The sequence below is a fragment of the Leptodactylus fuscus genome, chromosome 1 (assembly GCF_031893055.1).
Source record: "Leptodactylus fuscus isolate aLepFus1 chromosome 1, aLepFus1.hap2, whole genome shotgun sequence".
NCBI lineage: Eukaryota > Metazoa > Chordata > Amphibia > Anura > Leptodactylidae > Leptodactylus > Leptodactylus fuscus.
Window position 1 is genome coordinate 57,254,453 of NC_134265.1, and position 16,088 is coordinate 57,270,540.

General features: G+C 43.0%; 1 protein-coding gene across 1 annotated transcript in view; it reads left to right on the forward strand.

Annotated features, from left to right (window-relative positions):
• Positions 1-281: 281 nt before the first annotated feature.
• Positions 282-16,088, forward strand: part of MSH3 (mutS homolog 3) — a 108,172-nt gene continuing 92,365 nt past the window's right edge. Inside the window, exons 1-7 of the mRNA XM_075271397.1 lie at positions 282-414; positions 2,028-2,130; positions 2,638-2,810; positions 4,472-4,690; positions 10,258-10,374; positions 10,647-10,764; positions 14,346-14,491. Of these exons, the coding sequence (XP_075127498.1) occupies positions 307-414; positions 2,028-2,130; positions 2,638-2,810; positions 4,472-4,690; positions 10,258-10,374; positions 10,647-10,764; positions 14,346-14,491 (984 nt within the window). The 5' untranslated portion in view covers positions 282-306. The remainder of the gene's footprint in view (positions 415-2,027; positions 2,131-2,637; positions 2,811-4,471; positions 4,691-10,257; positions 10,375-10,646; positions 10,765-14,345; positions 14,492-16,088) is intronic.

The window sequence follows — 16,088 nt, forward strand, 5'->3', positions numbered from 1 at the left end:
GTGTGTGGCTTACACGCAGCTCTGGGGACATTTAGCTCCCGCGCAGCCTATTGGAACTACAATTCCCAGCAGTGTGACAGCGCCATCCACAGGCTGATAGGGGTGCGACCTGTGAGGGGTTTAGTTTTCCCGCCACGTTGCTAAGCCCCGCCCAATGAACTTTTAATAAACAAAGTGATCATCGTGGACCTTTTGTAGTACCGCCCCCTGCCTGCTCCGTCCAATCAGCGATGCTTACTAGGGAAGTGGGTGTGGTTTGGTTCCCTCCAGCGCCGCGGCTGGCAGCTTGTACTTGTGAGCTGCACAATGCGGCGGCAGCAGAAGTCAGGCCGCTCCCCGGCTCCGGGCCTGTCCCAGCCGGTGATCAGTCACTTCTTCAGACCTCACCGGTCATCGGCAGCCGGTGGTACTCAGGTCAGAGGCGCGGAGGGCTGGGGTGCACTAGGGTCAGAAAGGGGCGTATACATGGCGCTGTGTCACTGGAATGTACTACCATATTACATCTATAGCACTGCGTGATAGGACACGTATAGTACAAGAGTTAGATCCTTGTGTGTATGACAGTCCATCCCCTGGCCTTGCAAAGGTTCCTGACCCCTGCAATAATGGGCACTGACACTTCTCCTCCCTTTGGTTCTTGTATGATACTCACATAAATCTGGAGATCCATAGTGATGTGTTGTATGCAAGATCTCACACCCAAAAAAATCACATGTAATAAGTATATTATGATTTGCGATTTCCTGATCAGATTATCTCAGATCTGAGAACTGCAACCGCGCTGGGATTTTTGCAAAAAATGACACCCTATGTACCCAGGCAATGTCTGTGACCTCATAGGAATACATGATAGATGATATTGCAATACATATATGGATAATCACGTGCAATAAATGCCTGTACAGGTATATCCTATATCTGCTGATACATTATACATATATTCATATTCTCTGCACTGATGAGAGGCAGGGAGTAGGTGTGGGTAGACAAGTGCCCCTTCCTGTTCGGATTGGCTGGTATGAGAGAGTGAGGGGAATATATTAACCAATCTATGCCAGTTTTATACTATAAATGAGTGTAAATTTGGCGTATCTTTGGAGCACAACCCTTTTTTGTGCCAAAGATGGTCCTTGTTTAACAAAAGTTGGGTAGAGACCAAGGTGAGGCTGTCTGAAAGCTGGAATGAGTTATATACCTGATATCTACACCAGTTCTTGATGGTTAGGATTGCTGTAAACTCTTAATAATTCAGACTCCTCTCGCGTCAGCTGGGGACTTGGCTATGAATGGCATACAGAACTCCCGTCTTAATAAATTCCCCCACTGTCTTAAAGTTTTAGTACATCAGCATGAGAAGCAGCAATAGGATTGCAATAGATTTATGTGTAGTCATATGCCAGTCTTAAAGGGATTATCCACTTTGGATTTATTGATGACCTATCCACAGGTTATGTTATCCATAATAGATCACTGGGGATCTGGGACCCCCATAGAATGGTAGTTTGAAGGGACTGCAGCGATTGTGCGAGCACCATGACTTCCTTACTGTTCACATCACATGCTGTCTGTTGCAGAGAAGTTGTGTACTAAAACTACACCCTCATCCCATAAAAGTGAATGGGACTGGGCTGTAATTACATCAGTGATCTCTTATTGATGAGTGATCGTTCATCAATACATGTGAACTGGCCAACCCCTATGATCCCCAATGTACCTAATTTATTAAGAGGCGTGTGCCAGTTTCTGACTTCAATGTAAGTTTGTCGGGTCATAGTAGATCGCATCCCCTCTTTGAAGCCTTACCTGTGCAACCTCTTGACACCAGAAAACTAGCGTATTCTTCTAGACAACAGCACATGGAGTACCTACAAAGCTGTAATACTGGCACTGGTTCATTCCCTGCTCTTTACATAAATAATTCCTGTGTGTAAAATCTTGTCTGAACATGAGGCTACACTTCATTGTATCTTTATGTGTTGTCACTTTTCAGGCAATAGTTACAAGTAATATATGACTTGTGTCCTTAGGTGGCAGATTGTTGTATGACCCAAGATGATGAACCCAATGCAAAAAGGAGGAAAAGCCTCGAAGAAAGTGACGGAAATAATGGCATGCCTCTAAAAAAGAAAGGTAAGCTAGAATTTTAGGGTTTCTGATGTCTGTTTTGTAATCTCAGGTCTTCCAAAGACCTCCTACTCCGCTCTATTTTCATCCGCTCCTCACACAACCGCCTCCAAGATTTCTCTCATGCATCCCCCATACTCCTTACCAAGACACATAAGACTGACCCCCACAATCACAGGCTTCAAGAAGGCCCTGAAGACTCACCTATTCAGGAAGGCCTACAACCTCCAATAACACTATCACCGCACTGCCATCTGTACAGTCTGCCCCTCTTCTTCTGTCTCTACCCCCTTCCCTCATAGATTGTAAGCCCTCGCGGGCAGGGCCCTCTACCCCACTGTGCCAGTCGGTTACTGTTAGTATTATATCTGCCTGTATATTTTGTGCATTGTATGTAACCCCCAAATGTAAAGCACCATGGAATTAATAGTGCTATGTAAATAAACAACAATCATAATAATATCAAACAGATGCCAACTTCAAACTCAAAATTTTATGTCTGTTTTTCATCAGAACAAATAATCTCCTTTCGCACCCTGCACAAACTACAAGAGTTCTCTAGCATTTCCGGAAAACAGAACAGCGATTGTGAAGTACCGGAGAGCTCGGCTTCTTCTGTTAGTGACGATAGGTTCTCTAAATCTAAAAACAAAGGTGAAGAGGCAAACACGTACGCTATTCCAAGGGTAAGTCCTGTGGTGGCAAATAAATTTATATCATGTTTTTGTAGTCTGTAAAAGCTCATATTTTATAAACTATATGCTGAGATACAATATCATTAAATGGTATGTGTACTAGCTAAGCCGTTTATAGCTTATTAGCATTAAAGATGCAGCCTTAATAATTGTGAAATAAGGCTATATTTTGGGGTAAAAGTCTGATTTTCCCTTGCTGACTTCTATTTTCTATTGTGTTTACATGCTATATGGATATATCATCACATATTTATCAGAACTGAAGAAATCTCTAAAGAGATGTAGGCAAGAGCCAGATACCCCCACTCAAATGTGGCAATTGAGAAACTCCTTGTTATTCCCATTGTGTCACAGAAGACAGTAGAGGGGCAGAAACGGACTGATGGAGATGTATGAAGACTGGCATCTGGTACTGCAGTCTTCATCTCCCCTGTGCATATGCTGCTTAAAGGGAATATGGCACAAAGCATCTATTCCTGCGTGTATTCCATTCAAAATATTGCACCTTTTTTATGCCAAAAAACTGACATAAGGCCCATGATACATCCCCTCCCCGCTGTCTCTTTTTCTGGTGTATGTCACTTGCCTCTCACTATCTGTATGAGGTTGCCATATAGATAGGTGGGCTCACATATTGATCACAATATGTGATCAGAACGGGGGCAACACGGTGGCTCAGTGGTTAGCACTGCAGCACTAGAGTCCTGGGTTTGAATCCCGCCAGGAACAATATCTGCAAGGAGTTTGTATGTTCTCTCCCGTGTTTGTGTGGATTTCCTCCCATTCTACAAAGACACACTGATAGCAAAAAAACAAATAATCCTAAATCCTAAAGTAGTCTTAATCTATTCCTCTCTAGGTAGGGAACAGAAGTCGTGAGAGTAAAGTGCTGGGAAATAAGTGGTAGAAACAATATATCAGTATATTATTTGTCTGTCCACTCCACCACCCTTTGTCCCATGCGCTGTTTAGTTCCCTTTAGCATCCCTTGCAATGGCTTTAGCAAAAAAAAAAAAATGACAGATGAAAAACCTGTCAGTAACATTGTTTCCTTGTAATTATGTTTTTTTTTTATCACTTGCATTGCATTTGCCTCATGAAATAAGATTCTACGGGTACAGAATTCACACTAGCATCGGTGTCCGACAGCTAGTGTCCGATGCTAATGTCCTCGCAAAATCTTGCGCGGTCATTAGCATCAGACACTAGCTGTGTCTGTTACATTTTGCATTGATTTAAATGGAACATCATGTGCGTTCTTTACTGTCTGTGTCTGTCCTCAAGTCCGTTCACAAAGATGTCCAATTTTTCAAGCGGACAGCTAAATCCTACATGTATGAGCTAAGATTTTGACCAATTTCATTTCAATATGAGATAAGATTTTGCAGAATGGCAGTGGGTTAGAGATTTTCAATTCTTATAGGTGTGGTCAAGGTTTTCACCCTTTGCACAATCGGACCAGCCATACAGGAGTTTCAGCTGAAAGCTATTTTTGCTACTGGTGCATTTTTTCCATCTTCAATGAACTTAGTCTAAAGGTACTAAAAATAAAATTTACCTAGAGCATATAAGATGGGAATCACGATTTTGCAATGTTTTGACTATACTATACTGATGTATATTTGTATTCAGTTTTTGTGGTTATCTTGCAGGCAGAAAATGTTTACTTAAAGACATCGACTACATTTGATTCTTCAAGAAAGCAAGAAAAAACTGCAAACTGTTCAGAAGCAAAAAACCCCAACCGCAGAACCAAAAGTATTTACACACCCCTTGAGACGCAGTACATGGAAATTAAGGAGAAACATAAGGATGCCATTTTGTGTGTTGAATGTGGCTACAAGTACAGGTTCTTCGGAGAGGATGCGGAGGTCAGTAAACTCTCTTCATAACTCATAGCTTAGGTTCTGTTCACAAGACATCTAAGGGTCACCACTGTATACCAATGAATGGTATACATCCTCTATGTGTTAAAAAAGTATACTGTGCAGTACTGTGTGTGTTTACACTTTACTACACACTAAAAAGTAAAACATGCCCAGTGTTTGTCAGATAAGACACTCCTCTGGCAGTTGTCAGATGTGTAGGAGTATATGGACCCATTCAGAGTAGCTGAATGCACGCACCAAACATGTACTAACATAGCCAAAATAGTCATACAGCCCTAGTATTGTTATCAGCTCATTCCATGGCCATTAGGACATGTTCAGAGTTTTTGCAGGCTGATATTGAGTCAGAATCCGCTTAGGGCTAGTTCACACGAGCCAAAATGGTCAGGAATTTGACGCAGAATTTGCGTCTAAATCCTGCCGCCTCCCATTGAAATCAATGGTAGCCGGTCATTTCCCAACCAGTGCACTGCATCGGCATCCCAACGTGGCAGCCACGACAGAATGTGTTGACACAGAACCCCGTAACTAGCCCTTAAAAAAAATACCTCCGATTTATTTCAGTGGGAGTCAGTAGCAGTTTTTTTTACTTCTAGCTGATTTTTTTCAGCTAGTGAAAAATGTAAAGCAACATGACCTATCTTCAGGTAGGTTTCGTATTGAAAAACCCATTGAAATCAGTGAGAAACACAAAAAATGCAACACCAGTTTTTGATGCATTTTTTTTATGTGTATTTTGCAAAAAACGCATCAAAAACCGCAAGCATTTTTTTAAAGGAAGATTTCAGGTCCATGTAGTGTGCTGGAGCACAAAAAGTGGCAAAAACTGCAATGAAAAACACAACAAATACCGCATGATGTAAAAAATTTGCAGTAAAACAAATTTCCTAATTCCTTAAGCAGATTTTTACAGCCTGTAAAAAAAACTCTGTGTGAACATACCCTTAGAGAGCCAAGCCTGCTGCACACATGCAGTATGATATATACCGTATTTTGCGGACTATAAGGCGCATTACCCATGAGCGCCTTATAGTCCTGTCTAGGTTCATATATAAGGCGCACCGGACTATAAGGCGCAGCGCTGTCTGGTGCGCCTTATATGTGATTGAAAGCGGCAGCACGCAGACTTTGCCGGCGGCCGCTTAACCCCCCGCGTGCCAGCCGCTTCTATTCATTTCAATGGCACGCTTCCATTGAAATGAATGGAAGCGCTCGGCACGCGAGGAGTTAAGCGGTGGCCGCCGGCAAAGTGTGTGCCTCTTCCATACATTGCAATGGGAGCGTGCTATTCGAATAGCATTCGCTCATCTCTAACTTCAATATATGGATGCCGCCGCTTCCATCCATATATAAGGCGCACCGGACTATAAGGCGCACTTTCGATTTTTGAGGAAATCGTAGGATTTTATGTGCGCCCTATAGACCGGAAAATACGGTGTATATAAAATATATATAGTATTAGAGCTGAGCTTACTGCATACATGCAGTACAGGTAAAAAAGCCAAGCTACTTACTATATAGATATGGTAAGAGAACCAAGCTTATTGTATAGATTCTATAAGGGCTTGTTCATGCGGACACTAAGGGGGTGGATTATGGCACATAATCCACGTCATAATCCGCCCCCTCACAATGGTGGTCTATGTAGACCACCAGGCTACTTTTTTCCATCAGCAACATGCTGCCACTGATGGAAAAATAAGCAGCTTGCCCTTTCCTCAGGCGGCTTCTGCGGCTCACCGAGCCACTGAGTCCGCCTGGTGGCAGCAACCTCCAGAGTCAGCCCATTCGTTTGAGCCTGCTCCGGAGGGGGAAGCCGCGATTGTCAGAAGCTGCGACAGTTGTGGCAGTCACTCTCGGTGACAAAATCAGCCGTACCGCCCCCCGTGTGAACTTAGCCTAACACGACCAGGCTTACTGCCTACATACACTCACCGGCCACTTTATTAGGTACACCATGCTAGTAACGGGTTGGACCCCCTTTTGCCTTCAGAACTGCCTCAATTCTTCGTGGCATAGATTCAACAAGGTGCTGGAAGCATTCCTCAGAGATTTTGGTCCATATTGACATGATGGCATCACACAGTTGCCGCAGATTTGTCGGCTGCACATCCATGATGCGAATCTCCCGTTCCACCACATCCCAAAGATGCTCTATTGGATTGAGATCTGGTGACTGTGGAGGCCATTGGAGTACAGTGAACTCATTGTCATGTTCAAGAAACCAGTCTGAGATGATTCCAGCTTTATGACATGGCGCATTATCCTGCTGAAAGTAGCCATCAGATATTGGGTACATTGTGGTCATAAAGGGATGGACATGGTCAGCAACAATACTCAGGTAGGCTTTGGCGTTGCAACGATGCTCAATTGGTACCAAGGGGCCCAAAGAGTGCCAAGAAAATATTCCCCACACCATGACACCACCACCACCAGCCTGAACCGTTGATACAAGGCAGGATGGATCCATGCTTTCATGTTGTTGACGCCAAATTCTGACCCTACCATCCGAATGTCGCAGCAGAAATTGAGACTCATCAGACCAGGCAACGTTTTTCCAATCTTCAATTGTCCAATTTCGATGAGCTTGTGCAAATTGTAGCCTCAGTTTCCTGTTCTTAGCTGAAAGCAGTGGCACCCGGTGTGGTCTTCTGCTGCTGTAGCCCATCTGCCTCAAAGTTCGACGTACTGTGCGTTCAGAGATGCTCTTCTGGCTACCTTGGTTGTAACGGATGGCTATTTGAGTCACTGTTGCCTTTCTATCAGCTCGAACCAGTCTGGCCATTCTCCTCTGACCTCTGGCATCAACAACGCATTTCCGCCCACAGAACTGCCGCTCACTGGATGTTTTTTCTTTTTCGGACCATTCTCTGTAAACCCTAGAGATGGTTGTGCGTGAAAATCCCAGTAGATCAGCAGTTTCTGAAATACTCAGACCAGCCCTTCTGGCACCAACAACCATGCCACGTTCAAAGGCACTCAAATCACCTTTCTTCCCCATACTGATGCTCGGTTTGAACTGCAGGAGATTGTCTTGACCATGTCCACATGCCTAAATGCACGGAGTTGCCGCCATGTGATTGGCTGATTAGAAATTAAGTGTTAACGAGCAGTTGGACAGGTGTACCTAATAAAGTGGCCGGTGAGTGTATATTAAGAGAACTGAGCTCTCTATGTAGTTATGGTATCCGAGCAAAGCTTACTGTCTATACAGCACACTCGTACATAGATGCATAACTTCAATGGCCTCATGCAAAAGAAACACTAAAGCCTGGTCAGGATGATCAACAAACTTAGTGCATTGTGTTGGTGAGGACTCTGCACTCTATACTAGCTGATAGTTAGGCCCCTTGCATTTAACTTTTTTTAATGCAAACTTTATAGGAAACATTTGATCCCTTTTACAGTAGATGTCAGTGGCAAAGATATCAGAGCACAAAGAGTAATATGTGCACTTCTATTATATAAAGAAAATATAAACCATTAAACAGATGAAAACTGTATATGTTAAAAAGAACATATAGTTTAGTCATTCACAAGACTGAGTTTCATCTGTGTGTACGTGCGCCGTATTTACCATCTGAGTACTTTGACAGGGGACAGGCGCCTTGCCTAATACTTATCTATAATGCTAGACGTACCCACCTCCCAGGAAATGTTGTCCTGTACTATATCCCTATGGGGAATAGAGTTCAGGCTGGTAAATACAACCCACACTTGGAACAAGTTTCATGGATGAAACTCAGTTTTCTGAATGACCACTTACTGAACAGTTGTACCTCCTTTCTTCAGTATTAGTAACTTTTACATGTGCAGCAATACACTTTGCCCCACAAGCTGAAAACAGAGGGTAGTTGGGACAGGGTGACATGACACAGAGCTGCACTGACTAAACAGGGCGCCCATTACTAGGATCAGCGGCTCACTGGAGAATTCTGAGAGGCCTTGGTGTCCAGTTGGAGCCTGTATATAGGAATTATAGGGAAAGGTCTGTTGCTTAGATCTCCTCTATTTTACCAAGGGTGCAGAGCTGCTGTATACTATAGGTCCAACTATGGAGGACTCAGGGTAACTATTTAATCGAATGGGCAACTTGGAATAACTCATTCATCCTGCAGATTTTCCTTGCAAGGATTTTGGAAACAAAACAGGGCTGCGGAGTTAAAATTGGAGTCTGGACCAATAATGGCTGCTTTATTGCTTCTGACTGACCATAGCTGAAGGAGCTGAGGTCAGACTGTGGAAAAATAGAGTTGTTGGAGTCGGTGGTTTGGCCTACAGACTCCACAGTCCTAGGAAAAACTCTAAGAAATGCTAAGTTTATGGGGTTTTTTTTAGATCTATTACCTTTCTGATTAAAGGCTGTGAGATATTTTTTGGTAATGGATACATTAAAGGGATCCTATGATTGGATACCCTTTTTTTCTGGCTAACATGTAGGAATAGCTTTAAAGGGATCCTATCATTCAAACTCTTTTTTTTTTTTTTTCTCACTAACATGTAGGAATAGCCTTAAAAAAGGCTATTCTTCTCCTACCTGTCGATGTCTTCTCCGTGCCGCTGTTCACTTGAAATCCCATTTTTTGTCAGTATGCAAATTAGCGCGGGTGGCCATTTTTTTGTGGCCGCTTACACGAGCATGCGCAGTATGCTTCTGTAGTTCTATGGCCGCCCGCATGTGAAGTCAGCTCTGCTCGAGGCCCGCTGGCAGAGTTGACTCGCGCATGTCTTGAATTTTGACGCCCTGCGCGCCAGAAGAAGACACATGAAGAGGCCGTTGCCGAAGAAGATGGAGGCGGCGCTTGAGAGCGTTCTCTCGCAGCACTGGGGACGTCTCCAGTGCTGCGAGAGAACTCATTTGCATACTGAAGAAAACCTGGATTTCCACCGAACGGCAGCGCGGAGAAGACATCTAAAGGTAGGAGAAGAATAGCCTTTCTTAAGGCTATTCCTACGTATTAGGGAGGAAAAAATGGTATCCGATGATAGGATGCCTTTAATGTATCCCTGGCACTATATCATAGCCTGCGAGGCCGGCAGTTAGGTACGGTATTAGATTGGGGTATGACATTGAGGGATACATCAGTCACGTAGTGATTTGGTACGATGACTAGATGAAGCCGTCCCCCGTGACAGGTTGAGGTAAATTTACATGTGCCAATTTGCAGTTTTAAAAGCTTATAATTTTACTTTCCAGCGACAACTATCTTAGTGAGGGGCAACACAAGAACGAATGTTACTTGTTGCTGCCTTCACTGAGTCCAGTTCAGGATGGAAAAACCACCTGACAGGGTCCCTTTAAAAGTAATACTTGTAAGCTCTTTACCATGTTTGATGGGCAGGTAGGGGCGCAGTGAGGGCTAGTGGTCATTTGTAATTTATCCATTTGGCATGAAGGCCTCAATCAGGGTCATATAAATGGCAAGTAATTATATATCCATTAGCTGATGGATTATAATTATACTATTGTATATATCATATTTAGCAGTTTGTCATGACCTCTTTCTGAAATAGTCACAAGGGAGCCCCTGCTTTGTGTCCTTTTACAGATCGCAGCCCGTGAACTGAACATTTTTTGCCACTTAGACCACAACTTCATGACAGCAAGTATCCCCACTCACAGGTTATTTGTCCATGTCCGACGGCTTGTTGCAAAAGGCTACAAAGTAAGTTCATGTCTTCTATTGTATTGTATTGTATTGTATTGTATTTATGAATCTTGTTTCCTTTATTAGTTATTATTACATAAAATTCAGATAAAACTTCTGACTTTATGACTCTGAATTAAGATATGCACCTCACCTTATATAGCATTTCAGTTTAGTTTTTCAGTTTTAGTATGTCATTCCACAGTCCTCCACCAGATGGCAGTAAAACATTACTGTCAATATCTCACAATTTACATTTATTAATTTTTTATTTCTGTTTTTTTTTCAAGGTTGGAGTCGTAAAACAGACAGAAACAGCAGCACTGAAGGCAGCGGGTGAAAACAAAAATTCTTTATTTACACGGCAACTCACAGCCTTATACACAAAATCGACACTCATTGGAGAAGATATCCTTTTACTTGATAATAATATAATATTGAGATCCAATTCTGCTTCTCAGGCTGTGACATCTTGTCTATTGGTCACACTGCTAGTCCCATTAAAATGAATGGGGCTCAGTTGCAACATGGCCATGTGACTAATGAATATGATGTGACTTCCTGAGTAGTAGTCCTTCATAACCCCTTTAAGGGGTTTGTTAATTGCTATTAATCTACAGTCCTATGAAAAAGTTTGGGCACCCCTATTAATCATTTTTAGTTCTAAATATTTTGGTGTTTGCAGCAGCCATTACAGTTTGATATATCTAATAACTGATGGACACAGTACTATTTCAGGATTGAAATGAGATTTATTGTACTAACAGAAAATGTGCAATATGCATTAAACCAAAATTTGACCAGTGCAAAAGTATGGGCACCTCAGCAGAAAAGTGACATTAATATTTAGTAGATCCTCCTTTTGCAAAGATAACAGCCTCTAGTCGCTTCCTGTAGCTTTTAATCAGTTCCTGGATCCTGGATGAAGGTATTTTGGACCATTCCTCTCTACAAAACAATTCAGGTTCAGTTAAGTTTGATGGTCGCCGAGCATGGACAGCCCGCTCTCAAATGATCTGAAAACAAAGATTGTTCAAAATCATCCCACAGATGTTCAATGATATTCAGGTCTGGGGACTGGGATGGCCATTCCAGAACATTGTAATTGTTCCTCTGCATGAATGCCTGAGTCGATTTGGAGCGGTGTTTTGGATCATTGTCTTGCTGAAATATCCATCCCCGGCGTAACTTCAACTTCGTCACTGATTCTTGAACATTATTCTCAAGAATCTGCTGATACTGAGTGGAATCCATGCGACCCATGCGACAGCCTAGAGGCTGTTATCTTTGCAAAAGGAGGATCTACTACATATTAATGTCACTTTTCTGTTGAGGTGCCCATACTTTTGCACCGGTCAAATTTTGGTTTAATGCATATTGCACATTTTCTGTTAGTACAATAAACCTCATTTCAATCCTGAAATATTTTTGTGTCCATCAGTTATTAGATATATCAAACTGAAATGGCTGCTGCAAACACCAAAATATTTAGAACTAAAAATGATTAAGATTAATAGGGGGCCCCAAACTTTTTCATAGGACTGTATATATACATCCTACATGTAGGATTTTGCTGTCCGCTTGAAAAATCGGACACTTAAGGACACACACGGACAGTAAAGGACGCTACATAATATCCCATTTAAAATAATGGAAATTGTAAACGGACACAGCTAGTGTCCGATTCTAAAATCTTGCGCAGACATTAGATGCGGACACTAGCTGTCGGACACCTACGCTAGTGTGAACCCTGCTTAAGGGAACACTTTTCTTTGTGAAAAATATGGCTTCTATATTGTTGGTTAACGTTTAAGTAAACTTTTAAGTATTTTTTCAGAAATCCGTAGTGAAGGGGAAAAAAAATTGTAATATACTTCACTAAGGAAAAGTGTCTGTTTCTTCACTTATTTGCTTTTTTCTACTATAATAAAATCTGCACAATAGATGTCTATGGAGAGAGGATGTGGAGGAAGAGGAGAGCTCCTCAAAGCAGAGAGACAGCTGCACTAAAGAGAGGCAGTTTTTTTTCACAACCTAGATGTCTTGTCAGGAATTATTATCCAGCTGTCTCCTGACTCATTTAATGCTGTAGACCAGTGGTTCTCAACCTGTGGTTCGTGACCCCGGCGGGGGTCGAACAACCAAAACACAGGGGTCGCCTAAAGCATACCTCCCAACCGTCCCGGTCGGTGGGAGGTATGTCCCAATTTCAACTTATCGGCGCCCAGAGGACGCCGATGAGTTGAGCACACAGGCGATTAAAGCAGGAACTGACACAGCCAGCTCTTGCTTTAATGCTGCGGCTTCTGCATGTGTAGCCGCGATGTGATGACGTCACATTGCGCTTACAATTATATGAGTAAGCGAGACTGCGTAGCGAGCGGCGGGGGAGCATTGGAAGGTGAGTATAAGTGTTTTTTTTTGTTTTAAACATTAAGGTGGAACATAATGAAGGGGCAGGTGAAGGGGGGGACGGCATGACACTGGGGACAGAGATGGAGGGAAATGAAACTGGGCAGATGAAGGGGGGGGGGGGACGGCATGACACTGGGGGCAAAGATGGAGGGACATGAATCTCTGGGCAGAGATGGGGGAACATGAAACTGGGGAACAGATGGGAACTTGAAACTGGGGGAAGAGAAGGGTGGACATGAAACTGTGGGCAGATGAAGGGGGGGTACAGCATGACACTGGGGGCAGAAGTGGGGGGACATGAAACTGGGGAAGAGATGGAGGGGGGGACATGAAACTGGGGGCAGATGAAGGGGTTATATGAAATTGGGGGAGAGATGGCGAGGGGACATATAATGTACAGGTGACTGTAGGAGGATTATACTGTGTGGGAGCACATGAAAAATGAATGAGAATGGGCGGAGTCAACATAAAAGTGCTGTGCACGCCGCATGTTTTGTCCCTCTTTCTAATCTTCAAAATTTGGGAGGTATGCCTAAAGCCATCAGAAAATACATATTTCCAATGGCTTTAGCTACTGAGAAGCTGCGCTACTGTCTGCAGCAGCGCTATTCAGCTGGAATGCACGCCGTTATGGACGCACATTCCAAACTGAATTGGGTCACCACAACATGAGGAACTGTATTGCGGGGTCACGGCATTAGAAAGGTTGAGAATCACTGCTGTAGACAGTCTCATATCTCTGTCTCTCTTTCTTCTCCCCCCTCCTCCCTCTCCATAGGCTGCATTGTAAATAATACAGCTTGTGCCAATGTCTACAGGGGTGAGCTATTTGTTTTCCTAAGGTCTTTCTGTTTGGCTGAATTTTGGCTCCACTCCATTAGGACAGAACTGCGATTAGAGCTTGGCTACAGGTCTGAGGTCATGTTGACATTTGCATCTGTAGAGAAAACATCACAATGTCCGCTTTTCGACCAATTGGCAGATGAAAAAATCTTGCACACACATTGCTTTTTCGTCCATCACTTTCAGTTTAAAAACAAGACCTCCAACAGACCCCATATTAGTCAATGGGGTTCATCAGGCTCTATATGTAACTGCTGTTTTAATGGCTTCCCTTCTCCATTGTTCTGGTGCTCTGACAGACCAGAATAATGGACAGCCAATGCTAGTATGAACCTAGTGTAAGACATACCTCCTATCTTCTTATTGGCACAGACTGCTGCTCTTCCTTGTCAGATTGGCTGCTGTGTATAAACACAAGCCCACCCCTGGCTATCCAGAAAGTCTGTACATGGAGAGCTGACTTTCATTACAGCCCAGGCAGAATCATTGTAAAGTACATATGAAACCATTAAGGAGAAGATTAGCATCAGGTAGTTGGCTCAGGGTTTTTTCTTGCCTTCCCCAGATCAACGCTGTAGGGGATTGTAGGGTTATAGGTTGGACTTGATGGACTGATCTCTTCATCCAGCCTCATCTACTATGTATATATATAACTGTATACAGAGGAGAATAAGCATTAGTATGGGGAAGGGGGCACAGAGGGTGATGATGTTTTCCTTAGCTAGTCATAAATGTCAGCCCATTGATAAAAGTTGATGATGCTTTGGAGGTTGAGACAGTGACGACTGACACCCCATGCAGCTACCTCCTGTCCATATCTGAAATGCCTGAGAAGTCTAAAACTAAGAAAGCTGGTGATGTTGTGTTTGGCCTGATGGTAAGGAAGATTTTGTTTCTTCTAATCAGTATTAATATCTACAGTTGTTGATTTGATCTGTCTGCAGAAGACGGAAACCTGAGAATGGAGACCGAGGCGCAGGTGTGAACCCAGCGTAAGCTCGCTGCACAAGTATGTAATACAGTAATTCAAGAGTGTCTTTTCTCATGACTTATGTGTTGCTCTGTTCCTGCTAGAAATTTATGAATAAATTGACAACTGGGAGTTACCCACACGCTCTAATAATATCCAGTTTCTGCTACCAGTGTCACATCGTGTAGGGAGACGCCTATTTTTCAACTGGAATGGTAACACCCAGTCGTCCATTTATTCCCAAATTGTGAGGAAGAATAACCAAGCACAACATAAAGTTGTAAGAAAAGATTCTCCAGAATTCACATGGAATATAAGTATTGGCTAAAATAGATTGCAGGACATCTTAGGGAAGTTCACGCTGAGTTTTTTGCAGGAGGATTTTTGAGGTAGAACGCACCTCAAAATTTGTCTCAAAAATTGCCTCCCAACTCTACCATTCATTTCAATAGGAGTGGGGCTGATTTTATTTTCCTCCAGGCAATGCTCCAAAACAAAATCTATTGCAAAAAAAAAAAAAAAAAGCTAGTATTTTTTTCCCTTCCGGTTCATTTCCGTGAGGTATGGAAGGTAGAATCCGCCTGAAGATAGGTCATGATGCAACTGTCTTTATTTGAAACGAATAGGAGAGTTGGAAAGCAATTTTTGAGTTGGATTCCGCCTGCGAAAATCTCCGTGTGAACATACCCTAACAGGTCCCATGTGACATGTAACAGGTCCCATAAGCTCGCCACGATTGTCCACTCAGCATTTAGTAAAACAGACTCCGCACTGACTCTGTACCCAGCTGGTCACTGTTTTCTGGTCCCCTTTGGCACAAAGGAAACCACCACTCCAACCAATTACTGGCCGCAGGGGTGACCCATCACCCCTTAATTATCTGAGCAGTCATTTCTTGCATGTCCCAGGGGGCCTAAGTATTGTCTGTACAGGATTTGGAGAGGAGTGTAGGAATTTTTATAGGGAGTCTGTCAGTTATAAACCTAATCCAGTACCTTGTAGAAGAAATTCTACAGTTTCCAAATATGCCTCTGTTATTCAGCTTTGGAGACCCAAAGTAAAAATTTCAAAGTAGAGATTTGCATCTTTTTGCCTGTGTAGGTGTCTGTACGTTAGATTTATCAATGGCAACTTTTTTTTTTTTTTTTTTAAAAAGTCCCAAAAATTGTTGCAAGGGGGTGCCTTGGAAAGTGGAGTAACTCATCTCTAGGTCAGAGGTACTGCAGCTCCGCTCTCATGGACTTCAATGGGTGCAGGGCTGCAGTATAATTGCCTCGCTTCTATACAGTGTATGGAGCTATCTGCTTCTGCTATGTGCACTGTATAGTACACAGACTGGACCCACCTCCGAACAGCTCACCCTTCTGGGGTTGGCTTCCAGCACCTCACTGATCAGATATTTATACTTAGGACAGGTCATAAATAAAACATTCCTAGACAACCCCTTTAAGATAATGGAGGGTGGTTATAAATATCATTGGGAGTGTTGCTGATCGCAACCCAT